Source organism: Curcuma longa, chromosome 12, assembly GCF_044706935.1.
Source record: "Curcuma longa cultivar G26 ecotype Majalengka, Jawa Barat chromosome 12, ITB_CL_G26_1.1, whole genome shotgun sequence".
In the NCBI taxonomy this organism is placed as follows: Eukaryota; Viridiplantae; Streptophyta; class Magnoliopsida; order Zingiberales; family Zingiberaceae; genus Curcuma; species Curcuma longa.
The window spans coordinates 1,081,961-1,097,882 of NC_133872.1; the positions used below are offsets into that span (position 1 = coordinate 1,081,961).

Sequence of the window (15,922 nt, forward strand, 5' to 3'; positions counted from 1 at the left end):
TTTTCAAAAAGATTAATTTTCTATCCCACTTTTTCTGCAAAAAAAAAAAAAAGAAAAAAAAAGAGTCCACTCACACGCCGCACACACTTAGCAAACCCCACGACGACGACCACCACAATCGCCGTAACTCGTCCCATAACTCAGCTCAGTTCTAAGCATAACCCAAAGGCTATTTTGGCGGATATCGGCGGCGATGACGACCCCAACCACCCTCGCTAGCGTCGACGACCATCGCCGCCACCATCCGAGGGCATATTCCCCCCGAGACGACCGCCGCTACCACCATTACATGGGCCAGCCAATTTCCTCCTCGGCAGCCTCCTTCAAGGGCTGCTGCTGCTGCCTCTTCCTCCTCCTCATTTTGCTATCCCTTCTCGCCGTCGCCGTCGCCCTCGTCGTCGTCCTCGTCCTCAAGCCCAAGAAGCCCCAGTTCGACCTTCAGCAGGTCTCCGTGCAATACGTCCTCGTCGCCCCTTCTTCCCCCTCCGCTGCCACCTCCGCCTTCGGGTCCGACGGCGCCGGAGGGGTCCAGCCGGTGGCTGCCGCAGGGGCCCAGCCGACGGCCGCGTACCTATCTCTCAACATCACGCTGCTTTTCACCGCGAACAACCCTAACAAGGTCGGGATCCGGTACGACGCGACGGCGCTGGACGTGATGTACCGCGGCGTGCCGCTGGGGGTGGCGGCGGTTCCTGCATTCGAGCAGCCGGCGCAGAGCCGCCGCCTGGTGGAGACCCGCGTCTTCGTCGACCACTTCAACGTGCTCCAGGGCAACGCCCTCGATCTCGTCCGCGACGCCTCCCTCAACGACCGCGTCGACCTCCGCCTCACCGGCGACGTCGCCGCCAGGATCCTGGTCCTCGGCATCTCCTCCCCTAGGGTTCGGGTGAGTCCGGAGTGCCCCTCCGCTGCCGAATTGCTGCCTCATCTCTATCCTTCCGCTTTGAGTCGCAAAAATTCGCCGATTGCAAAAGTCTGCATTTTTATCTGACCAAAGTGTTCTTTTGCGTTCAATCAAACAGGCGTCCGTGGACTGCGCGATCGTGATCAGCCCGAGAAAACAATCGCTCACTTACAAACAGTGCGGAGTCGACGGATTAAATTTCTGAGCACTTTCAAAAATAAAAATGAAGGCGGAAGCTCTCCGCACGTTCACCATTGTCGTTCTCTCCATTATGCTTTCTCTTTGATCTTGTCATTTTGGTCTTTGAGCTTAGGATAGGGTAGGAAGCATATCTGATACATCGGAAGAACTGCTCTCTGCGTTGCTGATGAGCAGGAGAGAGGGGAGGATGCTCCATGAATCCAAGTTTTTCCTCTATGGCTGGTGTCAGAGCAGGAGTCTTCATCAACGCCATTTCTTTACTCTCAAGTCTTGGTTACATTATCATCCGAAACCATGTGAAGTGGTTAGTTGGTCGCTCCTCCTTGATAGGTCTTTATTTTTTACATTTACCTTTGTCCTTCTCTGCCTCTTGCAGTAAACTTGCCATTGGCATTATTGCTTGTAGCTCGGTGCTTCAACAAGACAAGATCATCACATTGTCTGTCATCTTTTATCAAATTAACCATCACTTCTTGATGTAGGAAGATTCTTATTGTGACTTTCATTCTAAAGTTATATAATTGCTAGAATTATTGTGACTTTGGCTTTTTGGCTTTGCTGTGGCTATATCATGAGTAACAATTGGCTTGAGAATTCAAGATATTTTACTGTGCGATTTGGGGTTCATGTTCTAATGTATTTAGTGATTTTACTTAAATTAATCAGTTATATTATATGAGGTAGCTCATGCATTTCTTTAGTTTTTCATTCTCTAGTATGTTTTTAACTTTAATCTTGAACAATTATGACCATTATGAAGTTGATTATAGTGTAATCACACATAACTTTTCTTTTAGAAAGGTTGGTATGATATTTATTATCTTTTCAATATATCATTCTCATTAGTCTTATGAGATGATGATAATTCTCCTAGATATTACCTATTATTTTGATAACGACATATAAAGAAACCAAAAGTATTTTATATTCCTATTGTTTAATTTTTCTTCTATCAAATTTCAGTTGAAGGATTTTAAATCTTAATCGTAATTTAAATTTCATTGAATTTTTATTCTATTTTTCACCACATTAAGTACCAACTTATATATAATTATAGATTTTTATTTAATTAAACTTAAATAAAAGCTAATCTTATATTACTCTTGATCAGAATCGTATATTCTAAATTTAAAGCGCGATAAATAAATAATTTTCATTTGCGATGGTGGCATTTCTATGTTTAAAGTGACATTATAAAGAAGTAATTTCGTATTAGACTCTTAGTTAAATTGATAAAAAAAAAGAATAAAAACAATAAATTAGGTCTTTTAATCATTTATTACATATATATTTTTTAATAGTATTCTGGAAATTACGTTATTTAATGAAATTAATTATCATATTCAATGATACAAATGGTAATAACTATTATTAAAATTTGTTAAAGAATTTCTTGTCAGCGTGTCAATTTTTTAGGTTTTTCCCGATCATATCGGGTTCGGATTCGGGTGACACCACGTCCGACGTCACCGATCTCGTCCACAACGGCGACATGGCGACACCCGACATCTGATCGCTGCCCCCACAAAGTGGGACCCACGTTTCGACAGCCACGTGGGCCTCTGGGCTACCGTCCTAATAATTTCTCATCCTCTCAACTTTTGCCGGCCCCTGCGGCTGTGGGCCCACCGGCCACCCGCTCCTCACATGAGCCGCCCCACTCCACCAATCCAACGGTTCAACGATGGCGTTGCCTCCAATTAAAACACTTACCAACCGTCTGATCCCCACCTCTCACCCTTGATATACCCACCCGCCCTCCTCACCCAAACGCCTCAATCACGCCACTATAAACATAACAGAGCAAGAAATAGAAGAAGTGGCCATGGATTGCGGCTTGCCTCCTCCTCTCTATCTCCCGATCTCCTCCTTCCTCCTCCTCTCTTTCCTCCTCTTCTACCTCAACCAAGCCTTTGCCACTCTCAACACCTTCCTCATCCCCGCCGCCGGATTAGCTGCCGTTTCCTCCCTGTTCGCCTTCTGCCGCCTCCTCAAGCTCAGACCCTCCCGTAGAGTCCTCCCTGTCGTATGGTCCATCGGAAACGATGCCGACGGAAGTGATTCAAATAGAGGGGTTTCAGGATCCGGGACGAGGATCGCGCGCGAAGACGTGGTGTTCTACGGCAACGGGGACGTGTACGAGGGGGAGTTGCGGAAGGGTAGGTGCTCCGGGAGCGGGGTGTATAAATTCTACGGGAAAGGGATCTATGAAGGGGATTGGGTCGATGGGAGGTATGAGGGATACGGGATCGAGAGCTGGGCCAGGGGCAGCCGGTACCGGGGGCAGTATCGCCAGGGATTGCGTCATGGATTCGGGGCCTACAGGTTCTACAGTGGCGATTGCTACGCCGGTGAGTGGGTAGGAGGGCAGAGCCATGGCAATGGCGTGCAGAGTTGCTCCGACGGAAGCTACTACGCTGGGGAGTTCAAGTGCGGGGTCAAGCACGGCTTTGGTCGTTATTGCTTCAGGTAGATATTGATCCTTTCCTCCAGTAGGGCTGTTATGGCTTTTCGCATGTTTTCTGTGGAAAATTTTGTTGCCGTTCGGTTGTGTATTGGACCTCAGAGGCCGATGTGGATCCGATCATGAATTTTGATTGCTTGTTCCGAATCAAATTAATCAGCTGAACGATTTTTTGGCCATGCTTCATTTTTTTTTCTCGTTCTAATTTTGTGATTGACACAGTTGTACTTGGTGTGGAGTGATCTTTATTGATAGCTGCCGTATCATTTTGATTTTTGGTGTTGAGATTTCCATGAAGTTCTGTTGGAGATAAATACATGAGGTGATTAATCCCTTGTGTAACTGGTTGTTTCCTTAAATCTTAGTCTTGCTATGTTCCCACAAGTCACAACTTCTCTTGAGGTGTATGTTACTTGTAGAAATCGTCATAGTTGGCAATCTATCAACGATTAATATGAAAGCGTGCATAATCTGTTTTCCTTGCTTGAATCTAACTTGTTTGTTGTGGACTAAATGTTTAGACGTGTTGGCAATTGATGCTTGCTTGGTTCATTACAGGAATGGTGATACCTATAGCGGTGAGTACTTTGGAGACAAGATCAATGGCTTTGGGGTGTATCAATTTGCTAATGGTCATTGCTATGAGGGTTCATGGCATGAAGGACGAAGGCAGGGCTTTGGGACATATACATTCCGGCACGGTGAAAAAAGATCCGGCGAGTGGGACAATGGCATTTTGAAGTGTAGCCTTGTCCCATCAGACCTTGCAATCGAACGATCTGTTAAGGTGTGCATCTTGAACAAGCATTGGTTTTCAAATCGTTTAGATGCTATTGGTGCCATTTTAACATGAATTTGGCCAATTGTTTTAGGCTGCAAGAAAGGCTGCAGAAAATGCTAGCCTTCTCCCACAGGTGGAGGACCAAGTTAGAAAGACAGTATCAGCTGCAAATAAAGCAGCCACTTCTGCTAGAGTTGCTGCGATTAGAGCTATTCAAAACCATAAGAAAGGAAAGTTTTGCGACATATAATGCTAGATTAAACCTCATAAGTGAACCAACGTATTCATGGTAGGCTAATACCTGCCTTGCTGCCTGAATTAGGAGGATGGATGTAAAGGATATTCAAGAAACTGACAGAGATGCCAGCAATCCTTATTAAAACATGCCCCAAGATCCCATGACTGTGACATGAAGACTTGCTCACATGTAGTTGATAGCAGGCAAACACCCGCCTGATCTGAGTTGGAGAATGTGTGTGAGAGAAACTTAAGATTCTGACTGACAACAAATGTTCAGAATCTTCTTTATATACAACCATTTTCTGTTGTATGTAAATGCCCACAAGCGGACTATTTGAATAGTAATTTTTTCAGATCTGCATCTGTTCTTCATGTTCTCTTGTTTTCACCATATTCTGCGGCATCTGTGTGAAACACTGACATTAGGGTGTTATAATATTGATAAACTATTCGCGAGTATAATAATATCACATGCTCACGTGAAATAACAAATTCATCATGCACTGGAAGCTGTAATTTGTTTCTTAACTATTTCATTGGTTTTCCTTATTTTCTTGGACTTGCTAGGAGATCTCTTTTCAATTCTCTAGGCTTTCTGAAGGGATCTTCTCTGCTTTGTTTGAGTTCATACTGCTTTATAACTTGGATGTGGAACATAATTCATACTGCTTCATCTCACAAGTTTCAACCAACTCCAACTACTCTCACCGGTAGGCTACTACATATTTGATGAAGGTCACTGTGGAGTTGCCACATATGTATCATGCAAGCCTTTTTGACCCTGTTTGCGTTTGATCTTTATTGTTTCAGGTGTGAATTGTCCGATTTTGCTAATTTTCACAACAGAACTCCATGTCAACAGAGTACTGTCCTCCGCACTTCTGACGGGGAATTAATTTGCTATGGTAAGTGGTGTAGAAGGTCTTATATAATCGACCCCACTTAATAAAATAAAATTTGATTGTTGTTGTTGTTGTTGTATAGACCTCTACTTATTATGTCTTGTTGCCTCATCTAAACATCATTAATTTTGGATGAACAGTGCAATTCTTTACTCTAATTTTTTTTTTTTTCACATGGAAGACTTGAATGCATGCTGAGGTTATCAGCGTCACTAGCCTTTAATGTGTGCATGTTCCTTCATCAGCTACTCCTCTTTGATGCATGTTATGTTTGTTAGACCTTTGTGATATCATTAACTTCAACAAAAGGTGGAATTCGCCATCTCAATGATCCCACACAGTCAGTCCCACGATCATATGTGAGAAGGTAAATCGAAAAATTACAGTTAGTCACGATGGAGAAAGGTATTGCCTTAGCTTCGCCGCATTATGATGTCGTTACATCATCATGTGTGGTGGTTTTGTTAATTCTGTAACCAAATATTCTGCTTGATTGTGTTGGATTAGAAGTCTTTAATCTAGAAGCAGGAGATTTATTTCCTCTGAAACTAGCGTGAATACGATTAGTTTACTCAATTATTTCAACACCAATTTGAGGTCGTTCAACTCAAATTTGTTTTTATGGTAAACAAGTGCCATTTGGTGGCACTTATCCTTTTGTAGGACATCATATGTGGCAAGTATATCCATTAATTGGGCTGGAATTATAAAATTCTTTTGAATGAAAAGAAAGTTTTAAGTAGCTTTCATTCTTTCGTGTTTCACTTACATAATTACATCACATCCTTATTTGTTTACATTTGAGTCCATGAGTTGTTTCAATTGATTAGTTGAAGTTGGAACTTGAAACCAGGGTTCTGAAGGAATTGGTGACACAGCTCTTTCAGACCATCCTTTTTTTTTCTGACTGAAGAAAAAAAGGTAAATGATTTGAACTGAGACTGACAAAAATATTAGTTGTACTGTAAAAGTATATGCAATCTATTTCATGTTTATTAAATGTCAACTGGTACACTTAGCTTTAATGTTTATGTCAATTTTGTCTGCATCCAGAAAGTGTTCAAACAAGAATTGGTCTCCTAAATATGTTGTACTAAAAGTAAAACTCTGTTATTTGTTTACTCATAAAATTCTCTTTGGACAACATTGAATTGTAAGTTCAATCAAAGCCACAAACTCTGAAAACCACAAAAAGTTCAATCAAAGCCCTTGTATTCATTCAAAGACTTCAAACCCGGCTAGATCTTGATGGTTGATATCCTTAAAATACCCCAACTAAACTCAGTTCTTCTCCTGGTTTATTTATGTCATCGGTTCGACTAATAGCTTAACTCTCGTCTTGGTTTGTAATCCCTTCTAAGTGAACAAATGACTTCAAATTTGTACTATACTTATTATGATATGAGTTTGAGGCCCTTTCAACACTTAGAAGATACAAATTTATTATATTTTTTCACATGATTAAAATGCATGATGAAAATTTATAACAAGGTTACTGGTGAATTTGAAATCGTTAGGGCACTAATTGAGTTCTAAAATCCATTTCTCACATCCAAGGTACACAGAAACAATGCAAAGACTTAAGCCCAAACTAGTACTCGCAAATCCATTTAGAGTGGCAAAGGTTTTAAGCAAAGAAACATATTTATGTAACTTCTTGTCGACACACATAAAGATTAAAAAAAAGACATGGATGTGAATCTAGGATTCTAAAGATAAATACTATGAGCCATTCATCATTGTCCAAACAAAATTATAATTACGCATCAAATTTAATTTTTGATGTATAATATAAAATTAAGTCAAATATTTAAGATATTCAAATACTATACTTGCTGAAGCTAATGTATGATAGACACCGTTTCAACATTAGGTTTTATGAAACCATATTTACATCTTTAATGAAAGTGTTATTGCATATAAGTTAAGTCATCCAATGTCTCAAACATAGTAAAGTAGAACACATCATCGATGAGATCGATGATATCAAAGAGTGAGGATATTAAAGAGCCCGGGGCATGATTGAATTGGTTATTGCAGAACAGATTTATTGAAGTGAATAAGAATTGAATCTCGATGAAGTGCAATGTCCTTCCCAATAGTGATCAATTGCATTTGGAACATGTCTACATTCGGAAGAACAAACGAGGATATATACATATTTTAAAGTTGGTTCAATTAAACTACAGATAGAGGAGAGAATTGGATATCTCATCAAACGAGTAGGGCAATAAATCAATAGGAAAAGTGAATTTAATAGAGATATTAGCTATCAAAGAACAATTTGTACACAAAAATCTGGATAAAACCTTTGTGGGGTTTAAGAATTAATAATTTAATGACTGATGGCATAAAGCAAAAGGAATGGAGATTATAACGGACGTCATGTGTAGCGTAGCGGTCCTATCCGACATAGTTGAGTACCATAACGGGATGGTCACCATGTTGCTCCTCTTCTTCCCCTCTTTACCTCCTCCGTTCTTGCGCTCTTCGCCATGTCGCTCTTCCCGCAGCAGCGCGACCTCCATCTCCAGCAGCAGCAACAGCAGTCCATTCCCTTCAGGTTCCGATCCTTTCTCTTCTCCTAATTCTCGTGCTTCATCTGTTCTCCCTTTCAGTTTCATGTGACCCATAAATTTACAATGCCTAAACCCCTTCTCCGTCAAAAGCAGAAATTTTGTGCCGATTGCTGGACAAATCTCCGATCCAATCTCCTTGTTCAACACCGGAAGCTTCCCCGACACTTCTCATCCGTCCGGTAATTTGCTTTCCTTCTCCCTTCTCTAGGGTTTCCTTTCCCCGTTTGCGCTACTTCAAGCGGCAAATTGCAGTTACTTCTTTTAATTCGCTTCTGAACGCAGTTGTAAATGCCTTGGGCCTTGCTCCTGGCGCGGCTGTGGCGGCGGACGGATGGGAGCCAAGAGCGAAGCGTCTTAAGGAGCATGATTTGCTAGAGAACTCGCAGATAACGTCCATCGATTTCCTGCAGATGGGTTCGGTTTCCACAGGGCTAGGATTGTCGCTGAACGACCGGAGGGCGGCGGTTTCTTCCGGGGAGCCACCGCTGTTGTTGCTCCCTATGGTTGATGAGGGTATCCTTCGCGACGTGCAGAGTATGGAAGCTGATATGGACCGCTTTATCAAGATTGAGGTAATGTACTTTATCAAGTTGTTGCATTCTGTTCTTATTTTTTTACCTTTTTCCATTGTTTCCATAGTTTCAATTAGGGCAGTAATGCAAACTTCGAATATGAAGTAAATTTGATTGGTGTTATGCATCCACTGAAACCTCATCCTTTGTTTCTTATTCATATCATTGCTAACTCTAGTACAAAAATGTGATCTTTTACATTCATTTGAGGTTTGGATACCGAATGATTATGTTATATAAACTCACAATTGTGTCATATACACTTTTAAAGTTAACTAGAAGTAAAATTGAGCATCATTATTGTAAAGGAAACCACAAACAGTTTGCTTCTTGCCAAGCACTACGGTCTTGTGTATATATACTTTCATATATTTGATTCTTGTAGCACATAGTATTTTTTGTTTATATTTTCCATACTCATATCTGCTTCTTCAGTCTGATTCACTATTTATACACTTGGATGCATATATAAACATCATTCCTGTTGACCTGTGCAACTAAGTTAGGCATGTGCAGAGTTCACTAACTATATCGAACTGTAAGTGGTATCTTATACTCATGATGAGTTGTTACTTACAGTTACGAGCTTCAACTTGCTTTGAATTTATTATTATGTTTTCTTCTTTTAATCTCAAATTTTCTTTGCTTGTTTGCCCTTAAGTTGATTTCAAAATCCATTATTGGTTGGAAGAACAAACCATCTGGGCTTGTTTTTGAGTGGTAGGTAACCTTGTTTGGACCTGAGAAATGATTTATGTAGGACCAGGGTCTGCATCACTTTGCCAAAGAACCAATTTATACGGGCATAGCAGGAAGTAGTTGCAAACTAAATAGAACTATGGATTAAATTTCCATTTTGCATAGTATGGCACAAGCACATCCTTCGACGGCATACTTTTGTGCAGTTATATACTTGAATGATTATAGATCGTACACTAACAAGGTCTACACTCAAATTATAGGGTGAGCGTTTAAGGCAATCAATTTTGGAGAAGATTCAAGCAAAACAATTTCAAACACTTGCACTGGTTGAGGATATGATCCACAGAAAAATAAGAGAGAAAGATTCTGAAGTGGAGAATTTGAACAAGAGGAACATGGAACTTGAGGAACAGATGAAGCAGTTGGCAACAGAAGTAGATGCGTGGCAGCAACGGGCAAAGTACAATGAGAACTTGGTTAACTTGCTCAAGTATAATCTGGAGCAACTTCATGCTCAAAACAGGAACAACAAAGAAGGTTGCGGTGACAGCGAGGTTGACGACGTGGCCTCTTGCTGCAATGGCGGCATTGGTTTGCAACTCATGTTGAAGGAAAACATCGACTCAAAGGAGACTGCTTGCAAGGTTTGTGGAGGCAACGAAGCGTGCATGCTCTTATTGCCTTGCCAACATCTTTGCCTGTGCAAAGACTGCGAGAGCAAGCTCAGTTTCTGTCCACTGTGCCAGTCTTCAAAGTTGATCGGCATGGAGATTTATCTCTAGTGAATCTTTCTTGCCTTATTTGGTAACCTATCTTCGATAACCTACTGTATTATATTACGAACTACCCTTGTCGAGGACTTGGTAGGAGCTGTTCATTTGAAGTTTGACGACGTCTGGCCACTTTTGACATTTTTAATTCTCTGATAACCGTGCTCTCATAATGCTGTTTTAGATCATCATAATACTAATTAGAAACCTACTGTGGTGTAATGGAACACTATTGTCTGCAGGATAATCTTGTGCTACCTGGAAATAGTTTGTAAAATTGTATACTGTTAATTAACTAATATAAGGAAATTCATTACATAATTATGCAATCATGATATCAAGTTAACAAAGATACGCTTAAGGTTCTGGATAAGGAAATAAGAAATCTTGCATAGATTACCATTTGTTTTAGTAAATCCATTTCAATTCTCATTTTCACTGGACAAGATCTCATGCGATGCTACCGCGCAACACTCTTTCCAGGCATTGTGTATCTTTCTTGTCCTCTTCACGCTTACTATCGAATCCTGCTCAATCTCTCGTCGTCTTCCGTGCGGATCTCCTTCGTCTCTTCCCACTATGCAGCTCCCTGCTCTCTGTCAAGAAGCTCCACGCCCGCTTCGTCGTCGCCGGGCTCCTCAAAGATCCCACTTTTGCCGTCGAAACCATCAGAAAATACCTCCACTTCGACCAGCCAGGACTCGCACTTCCAGTCTTCGAAGCGGCCGAAAGCCACTCGCTATACTTGCAGAATCTAGTGCTCCGTTGCTTCTCGGATAACGGTTTCCACCGAGACTTGCTGTCCTTTTACTCGCAGAAGCAGCATTCGCGTCGACGCCTCCGCTCCGATGAGTTCACTTTCCCATTCGTGATCAAGGCTTGTACCGCAGTTTCGAGCACTCGAGTGGGTAAGGAGGTTCACTGTGTGGTTCTGAGGTCTGGATACGGAGCCAATCTGGTGGTGCAGACTGCTCTTGTTGACATGTATGCGAAAACTGGTTGCATTAAGTTATCAAGGAGGGTTTTTGATGAAATGCCTGACAGAGATTTGATTTCTTGGAATGCATTATTATCAGGTTATTCTTCGAATGGGCTTGAGGGAGAGGCTTTTGAAGCATTTCGGCAGATGCAAGCGGAGGGTTGGAAGCCAAATTCAAGCACGTTTCTTGGCATCATCCCTTTGTGCAGAAGTTGCGAGACGCCCAAGGTAGGTGAGTTGATACATGCTCTTGCTCTAAAATATGGGGCTTTCAGTGGCGAGGCATTGACGCCTACTCTCATTTCGATGTATGCTGGATTCGAGAATCTAGCAGCAGCCAGACTGCTGTTTGAATCACTGCCCTCAAAAGATCTAGTTTCTTGGAATGCTATGATTTCAGCGTATTCACAGAATGACAAATGGGAGGAGTCCTTGCAAGTTTTTCAGCTCATGCACCACAGCAATGAAAGTCCGAACTTGGTGACACTAATCTCTGTTCTTGCTGCTTGCACTAATTTCTGTACTACTTGTCATGGCGAGTGCATCCATGCTATCGGGATAAAATCTGGAATTGCGGGTAAGGTTCCTGTTACAGCTGCACTTGTCTCAATGTATGCTAGGCATGGAAAAATGGATTCAGCAGAGTATCTGTTCCACCTTTCACCATTGAAGCCCCTACTTCTATGGAATTCCTTGATATCAGGCTATCTTTCGAATGGTCTATCCAACAAAGGATTGAGTGCATTCCATGACATGCTTTTTGATAATGCACTTCCGGATTCGATCTCTATAATCAATGCCATTTCTGGCTGCACAATGTCTAAAGACTTGTGCCGTGGTAAATCTGCACATGCATATATTATCAGAAATGGATTTGATTCAAACACCAAGGTGATGAATGCACTCTTGGCTCTATACTGTGATTGCAGCCAGCACTCTACTTCTCTGAAGTTATTTTACCAAATTCATACACGAAGTGTAATCTCTTGGAACACTTTGATAGGTGGGTATTCTAAGATTGGAGATACAGAATCTTCCATAACCTTGTTTCACATGATGGGCCAGGAAGGTGTTAGGTTTGACCTGGTCACCTTGATCAATATTGTTTCTAGCTTCTACGTTGCTGAGGATACTGCATGTGGAATGTTCTTTCACGCCTTAGCAATTAAAACTGGATGCAGTTCGGATACATCTCTTACTAATGCCCTTATAAGTATGTATATGAGTTTAAGTGAAGTTGAGGCTGCTAACACACTTTTCCATACCTTGTCTTCCAAAGATGTTGTCACTTGGAACACTTTGATAACGGGATACCGTAACAGTAACTTATTTGAGGAAGTCATGTTCCTTTTTGAGCAAATGAATCTTTCTAGTCAGAGGCCAAATTCTGTAACTTTATTGAATGTATTGCCTGCATGCCACAGCTTGTTGCAAGGTAAGTCAATCCATGCTTACGCTATTAGAAACTTTTCTGATATAGAGTCTACTCTCCATACAGCATCCATGATGATGTATGCTAGATTTGAAAATTTTCGTTATTGCCGCCTGCTCTTTGAGATGATAGATAAAACAAATGTTGTTGCTTGGAACACAATTATGTCTGTATACATCCAAGCTAATCATGCAGAAGCAGCAATTTGTTCTTTCAGCAATATGCTTTTGATGCAGCTGAAGCCCGATACTGTGACAATGTTGAATTTGGCTTCTGCATCTGCGCAGATAGGATCTCTTGATCTCGCACAATGTGTGACTAGTATAGCCATTCGCATGGGTCTTGACAGCCACACCACCATAGTCAATTGCCTCATCAACATGTTTGCGAGGTGTGGAAGCATAATGACTGCAAGAGAGCTCTTTGATGGGCTGAAGGAAAAGGACTCGATCACTTGGAGTGTGATGATAAATGGATATGGGATACATGGTGATGGTAAAGCTGCCATAGGTCTATTCTCAGAGATGAAAGAAGTTGGTTTGGAACCAGATGACATTACTTTCATGAGTCTTTTGTCTGCTTGCAGTCATGCTGGTCTTGTCGAGCAGGCAAGAATATACTTCAAATCAATGATAGAACACCATGGAATTACACCAAGGATGGAGCATTATGCTTGTATCATAGACCTATTTGGGAGGACCGGGCGCTTGGATGAAGCCTATGATGTTGTAAAGAACCTGCCATTTGAGCCTTCCGCAAGCTTGCTGGAGTCGCTGCTTGGAGCTTGTCAAAGCCATGGCAATACTGAAATTGGAGAAGCAATTGGCAAGTTACTGATTGATGCCATTCCTCATAGACCAACTCCATATGTGATGCTATCTAACATCTATGCTGCAGCTGGGCAATGGACAGATTATGGAATGGTAAGGTGGGATATGGAGCTCAAATGCATTAAAAAAGATGCAGGAGTTAGTCTTGTTGAGATAATATAGCATCGATGAGGATAAGGCTCTGAGCTAATGCCCATTTGGTGATCATGCATACCTCAATTCCCTTTTTCCGACTCTCCTCTCCTCAATTGCTCTTACAAGTTGGCTAATCTTGCTTCTGTAGTGTGATTGATATGAAAGATCCCTGTGCATCATTGCCACATTGTCGTCGGTCGGTCGGTCGATCCCCAGTTGCTAATCTTGTTTCACTCGATCAACTGGAACAATGTTACTGATTCAACAAGTAAAAGGAGGCTTTGGCATTAGCAATATTGAAGGGCCTTAGTACAGTATTGAATCTATTTAACTTACTGTTCTTGCAATAAGGATATTCCAATACCTCACAAGAGTTTCTTCTGGCCGACTGGAGTTTGGTCGAAGAACAATTTCTACCTTTATTATTTCCAATCTTCACACGGCTACAAAAACAATTTCTGCACAACAATATCTCAAGCTACCTCAATCCAACTATGCCCAGACGGCTTCTTCATCAACTCTTCCCCCTCCATCATCCCCCTCACCCTCGCCGCATCATTCCACCTACCTGCTCTCGCATATATGTTCGACATCGTGACGTAATTCCCCGGGTTTCCTGGTTCCAGTCGGACCAGCTCCTCAAAAGCCATCCTGCCAAACTCCACATTTTGATGTGTCTGGCACGACGCCAGCATCGCCCCCCACACCCTCGCTGCCATCGGCATTTTCCCAGCCAGTCTCATTGCTTCAGCGAACCGGCCGGCCCGAGCAAGCATATCGACTGCACATGCGTAATGCTCCTCGACCGTTGAAAACCTGAATTCCTGAGGCATGGTCTCAAAGAGCTCAATCCCCTCGTCGACCAGCCCACATTGGGCGCACGCCATCAGCGCGCTGGTCAATGTCATCGCATTCGGCTTGAACCCGAGCTGAACCATGCGGTTCACAAGCTCGATCGCTTGCTCCCCCAACCCATGCGACCCGAACCCGCTGATCATCGTGTTCCACGTCGCCACATCCTTGCCGTCCATGCTCGAGAACACTTTGTGTGCGGCCCAGATGCATCCTGATCTCGCATACATATCGATCAATGCGTTCATCTCAGTCACGATGCATCCTCCGTCACCGTGCTTGATGACGTGAGCGTGGACTTCCTCCCCGTGCTTCGAGTCGCACAGGGGAAGCAAACTGGACAGAGTTGCGTGGTTGCATCCTACGCCTCGCGACATCATCGCCCTGAAGTGCTCCAGCGCCGCCGAGCGCCGTCCCCCTAGAGCCAGCCCTTGGACCACGGCGTTCCACGTCACCACATCCGTGGGATCCATCAACTCGAACACCGATCTCGCCGCCGCCATCCGACTGTCTCCCGCGTACAGCAAGAGCAGAGCTGCTCCGGCGGAGCCGTAGAATGCGCCGACGTCGTTCGTCTTCACTCCGTAAGCGTGCACCGCCCGGCCTGCGGACACATCCGCCACGTGGCGACAGGAGGCGGCCGCGCAGGATAAGGTATCCAGGTCCGGCGGGATACTCCCGGCGTGCATCATGCGGCTGAAGATCTCCAGAGATGCCTCGTGATTCCCGCTGCGGGCGTAGCCCACGATCACCGTCGTCCAGGATATCACGTTGGGCCGGGGCAGTTGGTAGAGGATCGCGCGGGCCTCGGCGCAATCGCCGGCACGGCAGTAGCCGTCCATCAAGGTGTTCCACGTCACCAGGTCGGGATCGCAGCCGTACGATGTCATGCAGTCGAGCAGGGCCAGCGCTTCCTTGAGAAGGCCCACGGAAGCGTGGGCCGCGATGATGCAGTTCCAGGAGAGGCGATCGCGGGTTCCCGCGACGTCGAAGGCGCGGCGGGCGGAAGTGAGGTCGCCGGCTTTGGAGTACGCGTCGATCAGGGCGCTGGTGACGGAGAGAGCGGCTTGCGCGGCGAACTTGAATGCCTCAGCGTGGAAGGCGGCAGGGTAGCGGCTCTGGCGGTGGGCGGAGGCGGCAGAGCGGAGGACGAGAGGGAAGACATAGCCATCGGGGGCGACTGCGGCGGAACGCATAGAGCGGTAGGCCGAAAGGCAACGACGATGGAGGGAGGAGCGGGAGAGGAGGGCGAGGATGGGCGTCCATGCGAAGACGGAGGGGGAAGGAATGACGGCGAAGAGGCGGAGTGCGGACGGGAGGTCGCCAGCGTCAGCGTATAGCTGGAGGAGCTTCGTGGCGACGGCTGGATCTGCGGAAAGGCCACAGGCTGCGAGGTGCTGGTGGATCTGGGCAATCTGAGCGAGGGATTTGGTGGCGTTGAGAAGGGATCGGAGGGAGGAGGAGGACAGAATCGGCGTCTGCCATGGCATTGAGTGGGGAGGAAGGAGACTGGAGTTAGGGCTATGACGCGGGAAGGGCCAACATCTGTCATGGGCTATAACACTGGGCTGGGTTGAAC

At 44.0% G+C, this 15,922-nt stretch overlaps 5 protein-coding genes across 5 annotated transcripts; 4 read left to right on the plus strand and 1 right to left on the minus strand.

Annotated features, from left to right (window-relative positions):
• The first annotated feature begins 109 nt into the window (after nt 1–109).
• Nucleotides 110–1,582, plus strand: LOC141843561 (uncharacterized). Its single transcript, XM_074731620.1, has 2 exons — nt 110–886; nt 1,023–1,582. Exons 1-2 carry the CDS (start codon nt 194–196, stop codon nt 1,107–1,109), a joined length of 780 nt encoding a protein of 259 aa, XP_074587721.1. The 5' UTR covers nt 110–193; the 3' UTR covers nt 1,110–1,582.
• A 1,311-nt stretch (nt 1,583–2,893) lies between these two features.
• Nucleotides 2,894–4,962, plus strand: LOC141843036 (uncharacterized). The gene is made up of 3 exons (XM_074731048.1): nt 2,894–3,574; nt 4,128–4,356; nt 4,442–4,962. Exons 1-3 carry the CDS (start codon nt 2,931–2,933, stop codon nt 4,598–4,600), a joined length of 1,032 nt encoding a protein of 343 aa, XP_074587149.1. The 5' UTR covers nt 2,894–2,930; the 3' UTR covers nt 4,601–4,962.
• A 2,953-nt stretch (nt 4,963–7,915) lies between these two features.
• Nucleotides 7,916–10,322, plus strand: LOC141843189 (putative BOI-related E3 ubiquitin-protein ligase 3). Its single transcript, XM_074731231.1, has 4 exons — nt 7,916–8,055; nt 8,165–8,250; nt 8,354–8,643; nt 9,606–10,322. The coding sequence occupies exons 1-4, from the start codon at nt 7,988–7,990 to the stop codon at nt 10,125–10,127; spliced, it is 966 nt and encodes a 321-aa protein (XP_074587332.1). The 5' UTR covers nt 7,916–7,987; the 3' UTR covers nt 10,128–10,322.
• Nucleotides 10,323–10,572: 250 nt separating this feature from the next.
• Nucleotides 10,573–13,518, plus strand: LOC141843672 (putative pentatricopeptide repeat-containing protein At3g01580). The gene has a single exon (XM_074731727.1). It carries the CDS (start codon nt 10,573–10,575, stop codon nt 13,516–13,518), a length of 2,946 nt encoding a protein of 981 aa, XP_074587828.1.
• A 446-nt stretch (nt 13,519–13,964) lies between these two features.
• Nucleotides 13,965–15,833, minus strand: LOC141843208 (pentatricopeptide repeat-containing protein At5g39350-like). Its single transcript, XM_074731251.1, has one exon. It carries the CDS (start codon nt 15,831–15,833, stop codon nt 13,965–13,967), a length of 1,869 nt encoding a protein of 622 aa, XP_074587352.1.
• Between the last annotated feature and the right edge of the window lie 89 nt (nt 15,834–15,922).